The 19,449-nt window shown below is 41.1% G+C and overlaps 1 protein-coding gene across 1 annotated transcript; it reads left to right on the top strand.

The window, feature by feature from the left end:
- The first annotated feature begins 2,720 nt into the window (after positions 1-2,720).
- LOC147334016 (uncharacterized) lies at positions 2,721-17,392 on the top strand. The gene is made up of 3 exons (XM_086286594.1): positions 2,721-2,924; positions 14,778-14,887; positions 16,478-17,392. Exons 2-3 carry the CDS (start codon positions 14,870-14,872, stop codon positions 17,390-17,392), a joined length of 933 nt encoding a protein of 310 aa, XP_086142720.1. The 5' UTR covers positions 2,721-2,924; positions 14,778-14,869.
- The last annotated feature ends 2,057 nt before the right edge of the window (positions 17,393-19,449 follow it).

Here is a 19,449-nt window from a genome sequence, read left to right as displayed (position 1 = left end):
CTAATCTTAAAATGACTGTTCAGTACAGAAATGAAGCCCAACAATCATGTTTTACAGTCATGTGGTCTCAGCCTCAGATACTTATTAAATCACACAAAGCTCGTGTAGAAACAAACGAACATTTCTCTCAAACAAAGCTGTGTGAAACGTTTCCAGCGGTTATTATCATGGTTGCTAGGCAACCTGGGCAGCGCGACGGAGCTCGACCGGCATTTCACAAGCCTCGCACTTCCGGCCTTAGCGGTCTTTGAGTACACGGCCCTTGTGGACCGTTAAGCAGAGGCGGAGCCAGACATTTGAAACACCCGGGGCTTAGCCCAAAAGGGTATGTGGGATTTTTTTTTTCCCTTGGGGGGGGGGGGGGGGGGGGTAGAAATGACTGAAAGATTAATAGGCTCTGTTTTGAGTTTTGTTCAAAAAAGAATGACTTCATATAGCGAAAAATATATATCTCATATGCAGAACACCTTAAACTAGTTTTTTAATTGAGCAGCAAGGCAGAACAAAGTCGGAGTTGTATCAAGACACGAGGACTAAACCCCAATTCAACCAGACCCAGAACTGATCCGGAATTAAAACTGGACTACAACAGTTCAAAATCAGGACTACTTGGGACTTAACCAAGACAGAACCAGAATCAGAACTAGATGATAGTAGCACTAAAAATCATCATAGACTTGCACTACATTTATTTTCTAATTTTACCAAAGTACAATATTTAGATTGAGAAAAGTTTATATAATTATTTAGCCTTGTTGTGCAAACAAGCCTGCATAACTTAATAAATATAGAATTTGAAAAATAACAAACCTAAAAAGAAACACTAGGTACGAGATACATGAGGACCTGTGATACGGTGATACTTCTGATAAACAACCATTTGACTAACATGTGAGTCTCACCTGCTCTTGTTCATCTCTGTTCTGTCCTCATTCTCCTCTCTGTTCCTCTCTCTCGCTCTTTGTGCTGACAATCATCAAATATACAGACATTTACAAACTATTCAGATAAAAACACAAACACTTTTTTAATTGTAACATCAAATCAGACTAAATGTTTATTTTTTTTAGATTGATAAATATAAAAAACATGTTTGTTAACTTTAAGAGTAAAGAGAGAAACTATCTGTATTTCTTAATTGCAAATGGCACAAAATTGTATTCAAATCTGAGCCACCCTTATGGAGCTCCACAATTCTTTTTCTGGTGTTTTGGTTGACATCTCTTGATTTTCCCATGTCAAAGAAACAGGCTCTGTGTTTTGCCTTATATGCATCCACAGGTGTGCCACCAATTTACTCACATGGACTCTACTAACCTATCAGAAGCTTCTTCAGCTCAGAATGGAATCGTCTGGAGTTTTCTTATTAATTAACAATAAACTTAGTGTACATGTACTCCTAAATTTGATGAAAGTGATAAAAAACAGAAAGCTCTGTCTCTCTTTATTCTGACATTAACTAATTCAAAATATATTTCAATATTTATCTAAAACAAAAGTTTACTCTAAATTGATGTTGTACAGTAAAAATGTTTTATGTTTTCTCCCTAAAGTGTAAATATCTGGTTACAAATGTGAATATCCTGCTGTGTACTGAAATCCCTCTTGTTTTGCATAGAAATATACTGAACAACATACAAAGCATAATATATAAAATAACATTTACCTGAGTTTTTTCTTTGAAAGAACCCTCGAATGTCCATTCTTATGTTTCAGTACATAACTGAAACCGATTTAGTCGGGGAGGGTAAGAACTGAAAATATGAAATAAACAGATGTAAGCTAAGACTCTCTAAAAAAATAGCATTTGTTCGGCTTTTCATTTCGCCATTTGTTGATTCACTTGAAGAGCAAGTAACGTAATATTGGTCAAGTGATCAGTTTGATATCAATCTTTCGTGATGCACCGTCATATTTACATTATTTGTACGGTACGAATGATTTGCTTTGGTACCTGGTCAAACTTAAGCTCTCCTTAGTATGGCTGGCTCCGTCTCTCCAACAGCGCACTGACGGGCAGCAGCTGCCCCGCCCCCTCGCTCAGTCGCTTAGTGCCTGAGCTTGGATCATACCAATATCAGGGGGGGATTCACGCACAGTCGTAAATTCCCACAGTGTGCACTATGTGCTTCGAATATTGTGTGTACTTTTTGTTTTATACAGTTGTCAGCCAGGCATCTAACTATGAAAAAATTACACTCCAAAAGACCCCGGGCTTCTGACAAAACAATCCGGGCTTAAGCTCAGTAAGCCACCCCCACGCTCCGCCCCTGGTTTGAAACTGAAAAATGGTTTGAAACCGAAAAAAAATGGATTGAAACCGAAAAAAAAAAATTGTAAGCGAAAACAAAAAAATTACAATTTCAATTAATTGTTTTTCACTATCAATTTTTTTTCGGTTTCAATACAAGATTTTTCAGTACATTTATTTCAGTTACAATATTTTTTTTCGGTTTCAATATTTTTTTTCGGTTCAAGGTGGCATCGTTCTGATTCCATATTGTCCTCCCCACGATGACGTTTTCATCGAGGCCAAGGAAAAGAGTTTAGGAAAAGGAGATTGGCGCTACTTTTGAAATAACACTCCACTGGGTTACGTTGTGCAGCTGAGTCACGTGACCGCACAGCAACAAATCACAGCGCAGTCAGATAAAGGGGGCGGAGCAAAGTGTGTGCAGGAGAGGAGTCGAGCAGAGAGAGCTGCTTTTCAATGAAACGGTTGTAAAGTAGTAAACTTACAGGAACATATGCCACTACCAACGTTTGGATCGATATCTGCATCGATCTGCACACCCTTGTCTCCTGGATCGTAGCTGAGATCAGCGTGAACCACGTGGGTCTCTGCTCCCTGATCTGTTTCCTGTGTTTGGAAAGAGTTCCAGCTTCATCACGGAGTTTCTCTCGGTTTGTGGGCTCGTCTAAAGGTAAGCATCGAGCTAACTTTAATGTGGGTTCAGTTTATGCTGAGTTTAGCTCTGTTGAGAATAATAGATTGCTTGGTAGACATTGGAGTTAGACAGACTGTAGAGTTTGTGATTGCTTGCAACATCATAATATGGCGGTTGCTGGGGGAAAGAATACATAAAGAAAAATAGTCTTGGAATATGAACAAAAGGATGGGGTGCAGGGCAGGAGAACAACCAGCCCCCACCCCCAGGACATGAAGCCACAGGTACAAGCGTGGGGGAGCGCAACTCCAGGGTGAGAGTAGTGGAAGCTTGCTGAGAAGGAGGCCAAAGGGCTTTGGAGCGTGATGTCACAGGGGTGGGCGTGGAAAGGATTTTGGCCTGACGCGCCATTTTCTGGGGCAAAGCTCAAGTATGGGCTCAAAATGTGATCATAAATATTTTGTACTTGTAAATCAGGATTTGTATGTGTATGTGTTTACGACTGTGCGTAAATCCTAATATTGGTATGATCTGAGCTCAGGCACTAAGCAGGACGGGGCAGCTACTGCCTGCGAGTTAGTGAATGGTAAATGGCCTGTATTTAGAGAAACTGTTTTTGTTCATCTGTTTATTTTTTTATGAGCTTTGTTTGATTTGTTGAGTATCTGAGGCTGAGACCGTAAAAACATGATTGTTGGCCTGTATTTATATAGCGCTTTACTAGTCCCTAAGGACCCCAAAGCGCTTGTAGCCACAGCCACCCTGGGGCGCACTGACAGAGGCGAGGCTGCCGACATTGGCCCTCTGACCACCACCAGTAGGCAACGGGTGAAGTGTCTTGCCCAAGGACACAATGACCGAGACTTTCCAAGCCGGGGCTCGAACCGGCAACCTTCCGATTACAAGGCGAACTCCCAACTCTTGAGCCACGATCGCCCCGCAGTGACGATGTGATGGGATTTCCAGCTCTTTCAGCTCGGCTCACTAAAAAGAGCCGGCTCTTTCGGCTCCAAACCTGCTCTTCAGGTTGTTTTGTTGCTTTAATTAATTTATTATTAACAATAATATAAAATTATGCACAAAAGGAATTACTAATGTAAAAAAAGTGGTTTTATTTATATATGTTTATATATAAATATATGCGGTGGCCCCTAGAGACAAAACACGTACAAACTCCAAAACACATTTCTAGCGTTAACTGAACTTTCAAAACAGCTGCCTAGATCACTTAAATTACACAATTGAAAGCATGTGTGTATTGTTTGTGTATTTATACACAAGCACTCATATATATTCAAATAATTTAAAAAAAAGTTCATTTACCTGTTACTACCACACACCAAATCCGGTCGTTGGTACTTGCTGGCTTGTGTAGCCACTAGGTAACAAAAGCTCAACACTGCGCCCGAGCATCCTGGAGCACTTCTGTTGTGTTTTGTACGTGTTTTGGAGTTTTTACATGCTTTGTCTCTAGGGGCCACTGTAAATATACTTTTATTTATTCACTCCACACAAAATGTAATAAATAAATAATATAATACAAAAGCCAACTATTTACATTTCAACTTTTAACTATTTAAATTTTCAGCTTTTTTCCTTTTAAACAAATTTAAAGTGAAACAACACAAAACACTGCAAACCACAACACAATTAAATATAAATTAAAATATGAAAACAAAAAGAACATGCATACTCTCTGCCATTTGGGCCTGCATGAATAAACTTTCTGAATTCTTTATCATCCGCAACTGAATATAGTTTTGGATGATTACTATACCTTTCTAATGTGACGTTGATGTCCCTGGCTGTTTCCCTCCGGCTCTGTTCCTGTGTTACTGCCAGTGTAACTACTGCCCCTCCCCCCTCTTTCCAGCGCAAAGCACAAGGCTCGCGTGCGGAGTGACGCGGAAAAAAGTGCGAGAGAGAGAGAGAGAAAAAAACCGGCTCCCAATAAGGAGCCGGCTCGCGTCATTCACTCCAAAGAGCCGGCTCTAAGAGCCGTTTCGTTCGCGACCGACACATCACTACTGCAAGTGCGCTGTTGGAGAAACAGAGCTAGGCAGACAGAGGAGAACTGAAGATTGACCAGGTACTAGAGCAGGGCGATATGGCCAAAAATATTTATCACGATATATATTTGAAAATTTGCGATAACAATATAACCCACGATATAATTGATGCGAGACAAAATACAACTCCACAACATTACTAGCGCAAAAAGACAACCTTTAAATATAATATATAAAAATATAATAATAACTTTTTAGGTATATGTACAAGTAGCGGTAATTACAGGTACGAAACATGTACTGTGCTTCATAAATGAGTAACAAATGTAGTACATAACGATAACCTACAGCACACCAGAAAAATAGATTCAGACTACCTTTTAGGCTCAGGTGCAGTGACACGGCTTTAACAAGAAGAAAAGTCAGTCATTCACCACCATCTTCCTGCGCACTAAAACCACCAAAGTCCTCTTCTCCAGTGTCGGATACGAACAGGCTCAGAATGGCTACGTCATCCACTCTCAGCTTCTTTCCTTCATTGTCACTTACAAAACCAAAGAAATCCTCGTTGTCAGTGTCGGAATCGAACACCCTCAGAAGGGTCGTGGCAGTGTCCTCCTCTCCATCATGCAGCAGTCCAGCCCTTCGACATCCGTTGGTGATCATGGATGTTTTCACACTTTTCCACACTGTCAGATTCCAACGGTGGAGTTGAGCATACAGTGGGGCAAAAAAGTATTTATTCAGCCACCGATTGTGCAAGTTCCCCAACCTAAAATGATGACAGAGGTCAGTAATTTGCACCAGAGGTACACTTCAACTGTGAGAGACAGAATGTGAAAAAAAAAAATCCATGAATTCACATGGTAGGATTTGTAAAGAATTTATTCGTAAATCAGGGTGGAAAATAAGTATTTGGTCAATAACAAAAATACAACTCAATACTTTGTAACATAACCTTTGTTGGCAATAACAGAGGTCAAACGTTTACTATAGGTCTTTAGTGGGCAGGGATAGCTCAGTAGGTAGAGTGGTAGCCCCATGATCGGAAGGTCGGGGGTTCGATTCCCGTGAACAGCTACCCTGAGGTACCCCTGAGCAAGGTACCGTTCCTACACACTGCTCCCCGGGTGCCCAGTGGCTGCCCACTGCTTCAGTGAGTGAATGGGTTAAATGCAGAGAGGGATTTTCCCCACGGGGACCAATAAAGTACACTTTCTTCTTCTTCTTCTACCAGGTTTGCACACACAGTAGCTGGTATTTTGGCCCATTCCTCCATGCAGATCTTCTCGAGAGCAGTGATGTTTTGGGGCTGTCGCCGAGCAACACGGACTTTCAACTCCCGCCACAGATTTTCTATGGGGTTTAGGTCTGGAGACTGGCTAGGCCACTCCAGGACTTTCAAATGCTTCTTACGGAGCCACTCCTTTGTTGCCCGGGCGGTGTGTTTTGGATCATTGTCATGTTGGAAGACTCAGCCTCGTTTCATCTTCAAAGTTCTCACTGATGGAAGGAGGTTTTGGCTCAAAATCTCACGATACATGGCCCCATTCATTCTGTCCTTAACACGGATCAGCCGTCCTGTCCCCTTGGCAGAAAAACAGCCCCATAGCATGATGTTTCCACCCCCATGCTTCACAGTAGGTATGGTGTTCTTGGGATGCAACTCAGTATTCTTCTTCCTCCAAACACGACGAGTTGAGTTTATACCAAAAAGTTCTACTTTGGTTTCATCTGACCACATGACATTCTCCCAATCCTCTGCTGTATCATCCATGTGCTCTCTGGCAAACTTCAGACAGGCCTGGACATGCACTGGCTTCAGCAGCGGAACACGTCTGGCACTGCGGGATTTGATTCCCTGCCGTTGTAGTGACCTTTGTTACTTTGGTCCCAGCTCTCTGCAGGTCATTCACCAGGTCCCCCCATGTGGTTCTGGGATCTTTGCTCACCGTTCTCATGATCATTTTGACCCCACGGGATGAGATCTTGTGTGGAGCCCCAGATCGTGGGAGATTATCAGTGGTCTTGTATGTCTTCCATTTTCTGATGATTGCTCCCACAGTTGATTTTTTCACACCAAGCTGCTTGCCTATTGTAGATTCACTCTTCCCAGTCTGGTGCAGGTCTACAATACTTTTCCTGGTGTCCTTCGAAAGCTCTTTGGTCTTGGCCATGGCGGAGTTTGGAGTCTGACTGTTTGAGGCTGTGGACAGGTGTCTTTTATACAGATGATGAGTTCAAACAGGTGCCATTCATACAGGTAACGAGTGGGGGACAGAAAAGCGTCTTACAGAAGACGTTACAGGTCTGTGAAAGCCAGAGATTTTCCATGTTTGAGGTGACCAAATACTTATTTTCCACCCTAATTTACGAATAAATTCTTTACAAATCCTACCATGTGAATTCATGGATTTTTTTTTCACATTCTGTCTCTCACAGTTGAAATTCAAATTCAAATTCAAATTTTTATTTGTCACATACACAGTCATACACAGTACGATATGTAGTGAAATGCTTGGACAACTGCTCGTGACCTAAAGAAAACAAAAAAGGAAAAGGCTATGAATAAGATAGGAAATAAATATGAAAAATTAAAAAGGGTAAATTTAACTAGGAAGGAATAAAATATAAATTAAGGTTAAAAATGAAATAAAATGAAATAAGTGTACCTCTGGTGCAAATTACTGACCTCTGTCATCATTTTAAGTGGGGGAACTTGCACAATCGGTGGCTGACTAAATACTTTTTTGCCCCACTGTAAGGTGCCCTTTAAAACTCAGCAAATTTTGTATAACTCAAAATTACTCATAACCTGTGAGCTTGTTAAATATTTACTTGTTTGTTCTATAAACCTTGTGATGTACAACAACTATAAATGCAAACATATTGGATTAATCTCTACATTAAGCAAGCAAGATTAACAGATGAGTCCCTTAGTTGCAATTTCCACATTTAACCACTTCTCACACCACCTTAACTTCACTTTGTGGTAGAGCTTCTCCTGATTTTAAACGTGAAAATTAGCGCTTTAACTCAGTCTAACCACCGTTGCTTGTTAATGCTGTGCAGATATGCGTTATGCACTCTGCTTATCTGACGTGATGCACTGGATCCGCGTCGTTTCGTCATCCGCGGCGATCCTGTCCTCTCCTACCCGTGTTGAGCAGGCGAGTTCTCACTGTAGCTCTCTTCACAACAACACAGACACAGGTCGGTTCTTTGAAACGGGTGTTTATTACTTGGGCCTTCTCTCCTCAGCTTCACCATCACCAGTACGCCGATACGCCATTACGCCGTGAGAACTGGTCACGAGCGAACAGTACAAACCAATTAGCAACTTTACAGTACACATATTAAGTCCAAACACAAATAAAACATTTCTCAAATGACAAATACCTCGTTGGCTGCTTGTCCTGAAAAGAGGTCCTTAAGTCCTTGTATTGCCCTTTCTTTTAGTAAACCTTTAGCTTAAAATCGCTTCATGAGAGACATCTGCTCCCTCGCAGTCCATGAAAAGTCTCGTGTGCTCTCGTTAAGGGTATTCTCACGAGACACTCTTACACCTTACACATGTACATTTCAAAAAAGACATTTAAACACGAACTATATATATTCATGAAATTATGTAACTTATTATAAATCAGTCATCTACATCATGAAATCCACACAGAACATTTTAACAGCATTTACAAGTATAGAGCGTCCCCGCCTAAAGCTCGGATTCCTTTACTTATATATTTTTTTAAAAAGTCTTATTGGCATCAAAACTGCATTTTTAAAGAGTGATCTGCCCAACGGCATAGAAATGACATAAATGTAACCATAAAGACATTTTTAAGTGGCCAAAAAGGACTGAGTTAATGCAGGTACAACTAAAGTCATAAATATACTTAGAACACTGGTAATATTTGTCTTTTATAAAAATATTAGTTCTACAGTACTATACTACAGTCTGTAAGTACTTATACCACATAGGTAAACACATTACACATAAAAAAACATGTGGAAACATTGTTTTGGTGGAGGATGAGTTAACTTCTCTGCTGCCACCTGTTGGATCTTTACTCACACTGCCTCTCACACAGGTAACATTCTTAAATACATACACATTTTTTATAATAGAGAAGAAGAAAATAAAATTAGATCTGTTAAAACTTTTTAAATGTTAAATTGTGATGAATAATGAGAAAAGAAAACATAACTGAAGGTCTAAGTACACTGTAGAGAATTAATCTATAGAATTTACCCAATAAATCTGAGGTAACAATTCACATTGACTTTTTTGGGATAGATTTAATTCAATATATTGAATGAAAGCAAACGGAACACGTCTGCTTAGTGTTCCCTCGTCTCAGGTTTCCAGTCCTGTGCAGCTTCCTTGACTAACACTCCTGTATACAGGTAATCAGAATCAGAATCAGAATACTTTATTAATCCCTGGGGGAAATTATTTTTTGTTACAGTGCTCCATTTTAAACCAACATTAAGACAAGACAGACAATACACTAACTAAGAATAGTACAATATATACATATATACACATACATACGTCACTCATAAATAAATAGTTGGAAAAGAAAAGAAAAGAAACATGTGTAGTTGTAGCAAACAGTGTGTTAAGTGGATGCGTTGTACAGGGAGATGGCCACAGGCAGGAATGATTTCCTGTGTCGTTCAGTGGTGCTTTTCGGTAATCTCAGTCTCTCACTGAACGTGCTCCTGTGACTGACCAGCATGTCATGGAGTGGGTGGGAGGTGTTATCCAACATAGTCTTTATCTTGGACAGCATCCGCCTCTCCGACACCACCTTGAGGGTGTCAACACTGACCCCCTGGATTGAAACAGGGGTCAAGTGTTTCCTGGTCTTCCTGAAGTCCACGATCAGTTCCTTGGTCTTTGCCACGTTGAGCTGCAGATGATTCTGCTCACACCACGTGACAAAGGAGTCGACCACAGCCCGGTACTCTGTCTCATCATCCCTGCTGATGCATCCAACCACCGCAGAGTCATCAGAAAACTTCTGAAGATGGCAGGTCTCTGTGCAGTGGCTGAAGTCTGTGGTGTAGAGGGTGAAGAGGAAGGGGGAGAGGACAGTCCCCTGTGGTGCCCCTGTGTTGCTGATCACCTTGTCAGACACACACTGTGGGAGACGTACATATTGTGGTCTTCCTGTCAGGTAATCCAGGACACCAGAGAAGCTCTTTGGTCTTGGCCATGGCGGAGTTTGGAGTCTGACTGTTTGAGGCTGTGGACAGGTGTCTTTTATACAGATGATGAGTTCAAACAGGTGCCATTCATACAGGTAACGAGTGGGGGACAGAAAAGCGTCTTACAGAAGACGTTACAGGTCTGTGAAAGCCAGAGATTTTCCATGTTTGAGGTGACCAAATACTTATTTTCCACCCTAATTTACGAATAAATTCTTTACAAATCCTACCATGTGAATTCATGGATTTTTTTTTCACATTCTGTCTCTCACAGTTGAAATTCAAATTCAAATTCAAATTTTTATTTGTCACATACACAGTCATACACAGTACGATATGTAGTGAAATGCTTGGACAACTGCTCGTGACCTAAAGAAAACAAAAAAGGAAAAGGCTATGAATAAGATAGGAAATAAATATGAAAAATTAAAAAGGGTAAATTTAACTAGGAAGGAATAAAATATAAATTAAGGTTAAAAATGAAATAAAATGAAATAAGTGTACCTCTGGTGCAAATTACTGACCTCTGTCATCATTTTAAGTGGGGGAACTTGCACAATCGGTGGCTGACTAAATACTTTTTTGCCCCACTGTAAGGTGCCCTTTAAAACTCAGCAAATTTTGTATAACTCAAAATTACTCATAACCTGTGAGCTTGTTAAATATTTACTTGTTTGTTCTATAAACCTTGTGATGTACAACAACTATAAATGCAAACATATTGGATTAATCTCTACATTAAGCAAGCAAGATTAACAGATGAGTCCCTTAGTTGCAATTTCCACATTTAACCACTTCTCACACCACCTTAACTTCACTTTGTGGTAGAGCTTCTCCTGATTTTAAACGTGAAAATTAGCGCTTTAACTCAGTCTAACCACCGTTGCTTGTTAATGCTGTGCAGATATGCGTTATGCACTCTGCTTATCTGACGTGATGCACTGGATCCGCGTCGTTTCGTCATCCGCGGCGATCCTGTCCTCTCCTACCCGTGTTGAGCAGGCGAGTTCTCACTGTAGCTCTCTTCACAACAACACAGACACAGGTCGGTTCTTTGAAACGGGTGTTTATTACTTGGGCCTTCTCTCCTCAGCTTCACCATCACCAGTACGCCGATACGCCATTACGCCGTGAGAACTGGTCACGAGCGAACAGTACAAACCAATTAGCAACTTTACAGTACACATATTAAGTCCAAACACAAATAAAACATTTCTCAAATGACAAATACCTCGTTGGCTGCTTGTCCTGAAAAGAGGTCCTTAAGTCCTTGTATTGCCCTTTCTTTTAGTAAACCTTTAGCTTAAAATCGCTTCATGAGAGACATCTGCTCCCTCGCAGTCCATGAAAAGTCTCGTGTGCTCTCGTTAAGGGTATTCTCACGAGACACTCTTACACCTTACACATGTACATTTCAAAAAAGACATTTAAACACGAACTATATATATTCATGAAATTATGTAACTTATTATAAATCAGTCATCTACATCATGAAATCCACACAGAACATTTTAACAGCATTTACAAGTATAGAGCGTCCCCGCCTAAAGCTCGGATTCCTTTACTTATATATTTTTTTAAAAAGTCTTATTGGCATCAAAACTGCATTTTTAAAGAGTGATCTGCCCAACGGCATAGAAATGACATAAATGTAACCATAAAGACATTTTTAAGTGGCCAAAAAGGACTGAGTTAATGCAGGTACAACTAAAGTCATAAATATACTTAGAACACTGGTAATATTTGTCTTTTATAAAAATATTAGTTCTACAGTACTATACTACAGTCTGTAAGTACTTATACCACATAGGTAAACACATTACACATAAAAAAACATGTGGAAACATTGTTTTGGTGGAGGATGAGTTAACTTCTCTGCTGCCACCTGTTGGATCTTTACTCACACTGCCTCTCACACAGGTAACATTCTTAAATACATACACATTTTTTATAATAGAGAAGAAGAAAATAAAATTAGATCTGTTAAAACTTTTTAAATGTTAAATTGTGATGAATAATGAGAAAAGAAAACATAACTGAAGGTCTAAGTACACTGTAGAGAATTAATCTATAGAATTTACCCAATAAATCTGAGGTAACAATTCACATTGACTTTTTTGGGATAGATTTAATTCAATATATTGAATGAAAGCAAACGGAACACGTCTGCTTAGTGTTCCCTCGTCTCAGGTTTCCAGTCCTGTGCAGCTTCCTTGACTAACACTCCTGTATACAGGTAATCAGAATCAGAATCAGAATACTTTATTAATCCCTGGGGGAAATTATTTTTTGTTACAGTGCTCCATTTTAAACCAACATTAAGACAAGACAGACAATACACTAACTAAGAATAGTACAATATATACATATATACACATACATACGTCACTCATAAATAAATAGTTGGAAAAGAAAAGAAAAGAAACATGTGTAGTTGTAGCAAACAGTGTGTTAAGTGGATGCGTTGTACAGGGAGATGGCCACAGGCAGGAATGATTTCCTGTGTCGTTCAGTGGTGCTTTTCGGTAATCTCAGTCTCTCACTGAACGTGCTCCTGTGACTGACCAGCATGTCATGGAGTGGGTGGGAGGTGTTATCCAACATAGTCTTTATCTTGGACAGCATCCGCCTCTCCGACACCACCTTGAGGGTGTCAACACTGACCCCCTGGATTGAAACAGGGGTCAAGTGTTTCCTGGTCTTCCTGAAGTCCACGATCAGTTCCTTGGTCTTTGCCACGTTGAGCTGCAGATGATTCTGCTCACACCACGTGACAAAGGAGTCGACCACAGCCCGGTACTCTGTCTCATCATCCCTGCTGATGCATCCAACCACCGCAGAGTCATCAGAAAACTTCTGAAGATGGCAGGTCTCTGTGCAGTGGCTGAAGTCTGTGGTGTAGAGGGTGAAGAGGAAGGGGGAGAGGACAGTCCCCTGTGGTGCCCCTGTGTTGCTGATCACCTTGTCAGACACACACTGTGGGAGACGTACATATTGTGGTCTTCCTGTCAGGTAATCCAGGACACCAGAGAAGCTCTTTGGTCTTGGCCATGGCGGAGTTTGGAGTCTGACTGTTTGAGGCTGTGGACAGGTGTCTTTTATACAGATGATGAGTTCAAACAGGTGCCATTCATACAGGTAACGAGTGGGGGACAGAAAAGCGTCTTACAGAAGACGTTACAGGTCTGTGAGAGCCAGAGATTTTCCTTGTTTGAGGTGACCAAATACTTATTTTCCACCCTGATTTACGAATAAATTCTTTACAAATCCTACCATGTGAATTCATGGATTTATTTTTCACATTCTGTCTCACACAGTTGAAGTGTACCTCTGGTGCAAATTACTGACCTCTGCCATCATTTTAAATGGGGGAACTTGCACAATCGGTGGCTGACTACCGTATTTTCACGACCATAAGACGCACTGTGCTAAAAGGCGCAGTCTCAGTTATGTGTGCCATTACTGTATTTAACACACACATAAGGCGCACTGGATCATAGGGCGCATACAAGTACTGTATGCGTATTTAAAAATAAAGCGGGAGCAAACCTGAGTTCGGTACCTTACTCACATTTTTATTACCAGTAATCGTCATCATCAACAACACACAAGCATACAAGTGTGCGTATTTAAAAATAAAGCAGGAGCAAAACAAAGTTTGGTACTCACATTTTTATCATCAATCAAACCCATCGAAGTCCTCATCCTCCGTGTCTGAATTGAACAGCTGCGCTAAATCTCCATCAAACATGCCAGGTTTACTTTCCGTGCCGTGCGGCTCCTCGGAAATGATGCCGGCTTTTGCGAAAGCTCGAACAACAGTGCCAGCAGCCATCTTAGCCCAAGCATCTACAATCCATTGGCAAATTGTGGCGTAACTCGCCCGGCGCTGCCTTCCACTCTTGGTGAAACTGTGGTCTCCATCAGTCATCCATCGCTGGATGTGTTTGTCGCCGATGTGTTTGCTGCAGTAGGAGCGGACGATGGCCAGCTTTTCCTTATAATCCGGTGGAAGTTGCTGCGCTACCGTAGTCCTGGTCCAGATGGAAAAATGGCACCGTTTCATAAAAAGTGAAAGTGAAACTGCTTTTAGCCGAATGGTGACCGTCGAAAAGCTTCTCCCGCTCGTTCTTTGCTCGATGATCGCCTTATGTCCGCGGAAACTCAGCTGCGTATTCTTGACCTGTCGGAGCTTGTTTTCCAGCTTCCTCCACTTGCGACCCATCGATTCATTAATCTTAAATTCTCTCGCCGCTGCTCGATTTCCATGTTCCTCCGCGTAGCTGATGGCCTTCAGTTTAAACTGTGCTTCATAAGCGTGTCTCTTTGCCATTTTCAGGGTTGTTAAAACAACGGTGTCCTGCATAACGCACATGCCTGTTCTTTTATACAGGTATGTGCAATAAAGTCAACGCACACACTTCACCCTTTAGCGTTCTCATGGTGTTCTCTACTACGTCCTCCTTACAACACAAAGGGCGCACTGCGCTATAGGGCGCGCCGTACTTTTTGAAGAAAATCTAAGACTTTTAAGTGCGCCTTATGGTCGTGAAAATACGGTAAATACTTTTTTGCCCCACTGTATTTGTGTACATGACAGCATTGCTGTCCAGCATTGTGTTTATCAAAACTCTTTTTACAAATCCTGCTGTGTGTGTGTGTCCCCCAGGTGATTAACAGGAGGAGAAGAGTCTGGTGGTGCAACGGAGGAACAATTTCATCCATTTGGACTCAGCTCAGCCACTACAGAGGAAACAATCAATGACTTCAACACAAAAGGTGAGAAAAATATCACAGTTACAATTAGGGATGCACCGATACTGGTATTGGGTATCGGGGCCGATACTGTAAAATGTGTGTGTACTCATACTTGTAAAAGTTAAGCGATACCATGAACCGATAATAATATAGCCCGGATGGGAATTTGGGAGTAGATACTCATAATTCCCATGGACTTAAACGCCACGGTAACATAAGGTGTTCACAGTTGATGTTATGTGATGTAACTGTACCCAGAATGTAATTTGCCCTGTAATATGTCACAAGGTAAATACAGGTAATTAGAGCAATCAAACTGTTATGTTAATCATAAAGTATTATTTTATGGTATGTAACTCTGAATGGAGTTTAAATATTGTTCAGAGTTCTAATTTTCTGGAGGCCCGTGAAGGTAGCATAAAACGGGACCTGTGTATCTGTTGCAATGGAGGAGGAGAAGAGAACGGCATAGAGAGATGCACGAGGTTAGCTGAACCAAAGTGAGAGACTGGGCTAGTTTTACTGAGGTTAACTAGCACAAAAGAGTGTGTGACTAGAAAGCTAACCGTGTGAGAGCTTCGCAACAGAGTGTGGGTGAAGTGACTTTTTGTTTCAACGGTCGCACCACCGTGGAGTGGATTTAGTGTGGGACTGGTGAACGGTGACCTACCGAGCAACGGAACTGTAAGTCAGACTTTTGTGCTCTTACTGGGGAGAAGAGGATTTTTCTCCATCATCTGGCGTGAGCAGAAACAGGCCTGCAACAAGTGTGAATGTGAGTGTGTGTGAGGCCCATGTGTGAATATTGTGTGTTTAGTGGATTTATATAACGTGTTTTGGAGTGTATATTAGTGAGTCACTTACCAAAAGGTGATAACATAAGTTGGGTTGTGTAATATAATTTGAAAGGGAATTATTTCATTTATACAGTACAGTGTATTTCATTTGGTTAAGGAATTGGAATATTATTTGAGTTTAAAAAGGGATGCGTTGTGATGTGTTCAGTAAACGTTTCGTTTGTGTTAAAGAGTTGTCTGGGGTCGTTTCTTTACTACTGGTTAAGTTTAACTTGTGTGTGGTTGAAGTATCGGTTTTTGTACTCAATATCTGCAAGTACTCAGATCCAAGTATCGGTATCGTATCGGTTTGGAAAAATGGGTATCGTTGCATCCCTAGTTACAATATTGCTCCAACTGTGTGCACAGCTGGTGTGTTTTTAAAAACATGTTAACAGCAGCTTTATCTTTTGCATCCTGGGCTCCTCCATATATACAGAATCTACATTCACAACCGAAAACCACAGAAGTTACAAGAAAATACAAAGATCATATTTTATAAGCACACCTTGAAACAACAATATCATCAGTTGAACTTGAAATTTCTTATGCGTAAAGGATTTTCTCTGCTGATCAATATTTCTTCAATAATGTCATTTTCATTACAACTCTCATTGTAGCATATCATTGTAATGTGATACTGTCACCAGAAGGTGGTGGAAACACACCAACAATGTGTTTGTTGACATGTTTGATTCCACTAATGGAGGGAGTTTCAGTTTGTTCCACGACTGCATTTCACTCACTGCCTCTGTTTGTATCTCTGTCACTGCAGGACCAACATGGAGCGAGAAGTCAGCGCTCTCAGGAGGCCGACAAACCTCACAGAAGAAAAGGAGAGAAAACCTACAGCTGTGATGAGTGTGGGAAGTATTTTACCCAGGCTGGAGACTTAAAAAGACACCAACTCATCCACAGTGGAGTTAAACCTTACAGCTGTTACTTGTGTGGAAAGTCTTTTACCGGGGGTGGAAACTTAAAAAGACACCAACTCATCCACACTGGAGTTAAACCTTACAGCTGTGACTTCTGTGGAAAGTCTTTTACCCAGGCTGGAGACTTAAAAAGACACCAAGTCATCCACAGTGGAGTTAAACCTTACAGCTGTGACTCGTGTGGAAAGTCTTTTACCCTGGCTGGACACTTGAAAAAACACCAACTCATCCACAGTGGAGTTAAACCTTACAGCTGTGACTTCTGTGGAAAGTCTTTTACCCAGGCTGTAAGCTTAAAAAGACACCAACTCATCCACAGTGGAGTTAACCCGTACAGCTGTGACTTGTGTGGAAAGTCTTTTACCGGGGGTGGAAACTTAAAAAGACACCAACTCATCCACAGTGGATTTAAACCTTACAGCTGTGAGTTGTGTGGAAAGTCTTTTACCCAGGCTGTAAACTTAAAAACACACCAACTCATCCACAGTGGAGTTAAAGCGTACAGCTGTGACTTGTGTGGAAAGTCTTTTACCGACGGTGGAAACTTAAAAAGACACCAACTCATCCACAGTGGATTTAAACCTTACAACTGTGAGTTGTGTGGAAAGTCTTTTACCCAGGCTGGAAGCTTAAAAAAACACCAACTCATCCACAGTGGATTTAAAGGACACAACTGTGAGTTGTGTGGTAAGGCTTTTGCTCTAAATAGCGACTTACACAGGCATCTAGTTACCCACTCTGGAATTAAGGCGTAGAGCTGCGACTTTTGTGGAAAAAGTTTCAGTGACAAACAGTACCAGAATATTCACCTACGGATTCACACTGGAATTGATGTTTCCTGCTGTGATCAGTGTGGGAAACTGTTTGCAACAGATGCACAGTTACAACAACACACTGAGGAGAGACCTTATAAATGTGACCTGTGTGAGAAGACTTTTAAAGCTCCAAATCAGCTGAAAAGCCACCAACAGATCCACACCAGAAAGTAACTCTAGAAGTGCAGTTACTGTGAGGATGTATTGATTTTTTATCTTGTAATTTTAACCTGATTGTTTGGAACAAATATGATCAGTAAACTTATGGAGTTATACTGAATGAACTGTTTGGAAAAATGACGACTTATTTTCACTCAGTAAGCTGAGTGTTGTAATGTAAACAGTAAAATGTAATTGGACGTTGGCAGAGATGCTCTTTGTTTCAGGCGACGTTCAGGATAAAAACATTGAAGGTATTCCCTGATTTACAATGTCTTTGTTTAGGAGTGGAGCAAAGAACATGGGAAAGCGTTTCTCTTTGACCTTTGTGGAAAAACCTCCAATCACGAACGGGACCTAAAAGCACATCAACGTGTGCCAAAATGAACTACTGCAAAGAATGTGGGAGAGGCTTCCACACACCAAATACTATAAAAATACATGACCTCTTCCACAGTGTGGTCAAAAAGCACATCTGTGACCAGTGTGGGTCATCCTTCACCACTGCAGGAGGGACACCATACAAGTGCAGACACTGTGACAAAAGCTTCTCACAATCAGGTCATAGTAACAAACATGAACGTACACACATGGAAGTGAACTTCAGCTGTGACCAGTGTGACAAGAGCTTCAGGAATCTCAGTTCATACTCCGAACACAAACGATTTCACACTGTAAATAAACTGTTTCACTGTTACCAATGTGCAAAAACCTTCACTTCATTATCTGCTCTGTGCAAACACCAGCCTGATCATGCAGGACTGAAATCACTGGATCACAATGAATCTGAAGAGAGAGAAAGATCCTCTTCTGGTTTCAGGCTCAGACTTAAAAACCTTGAGATCAGGCTCCACAGAGTTCAGATGGAATCTCCTGTAAAGAGTGTCAGCTGATGCCACACTTGGATCTGATGAGGTAGCTCTGATTTCTGGAGCTGCAGTGAATAATTCTGAATGTTACATTTAGGAAGCTGCATGTATAGATATGCATATGCCATTTCAATCCTTCATTCATATTTAATCTTTTGCTGAGGTAAAATCTTCTCTTAAATCATTTTCTCCCAAACTACAAATATTTTCACAGCAGTTTCTCTTAAAACCTCACAAATGAACTAAATCTGTACACCAGCTTTGAAAAAACACCTGCCGTGACTTTATGTCCAGAAAAAAAAGAAACTCAAGCTGAACTGGTTTTGGGCTGTACTTCCATGTAATACCAGTTTGTACCAGAAGATGAACCAGTGAGGCTGTGTAACCTTTATTCAATTAAGCAAAGAACACAATCTTATTCACAGTGGCAGCAAAGAAATGTTGAAAGTTAAAAACAGCAGCACACATCAGAACCATTTTAAAGATCACAGGTGACTACTTTTACTTACCGTATTTCCTGGACTACAAAGCGCACCTGAATATTAGCTGCACAAGCTAAAATCAGGGGAAAATCCTGTTTTGTACATACATTAGCCGCACCTGACTAAAAGCCGCAGGTGTTTCAATGTTGACTTATCATATGTAAGAGAATATGCACAAAGGGAATTGTCAGGAACGGCTTTAACAAGAAGAAAAGTCAGTCATTCACCACCATCTTCCTGCGCACTAAAACCACCAAAGTCCTCTTCTCCAGTGTCGGAAACGAACAGGCTCAGGATGGCTTCATCATCCACTCTCAGCTCCTTTCCTTCGTTGTCACTTTCAAAACTAAACAAATCCTCGTTGTCAGTGTCGGAGTCGAACACCCTCAGAAGGGCCGTGGTGTCCTCCTCTCCATCATGCAGCAGTCCAGCCCTTCGAAATCCGTTGGTGATCATGGATGTTTTCACACTTTTCCACGCTGTCAGA

This window comes from Aulonocara sp. 'chitande type north' Nkhata Bay, linkage group LG3 (assembly GCF_057382095.1).
Source record: "Aulonocara sp. 'chitande type north' Nkhata Bay isolate Kocher_YH1m ecotype deep benthic linkage group LG3, A_spYH_male_GT1.1, whole genome shotgun sequence".
NCBI classification, from domain to species: Eukaryota; Metazoa; Chordata; class Actinopteri; order Cichliformes; family Cichlidae; genus Aulonocara; species Aulonocara sp. 'chitande type north' Nkhata Bay.
The sequence above is the reverse complement of the archived record's forward strand: the minus strand, read 5'-3'. Positions and strand labels throughout refer to the sequence as shown.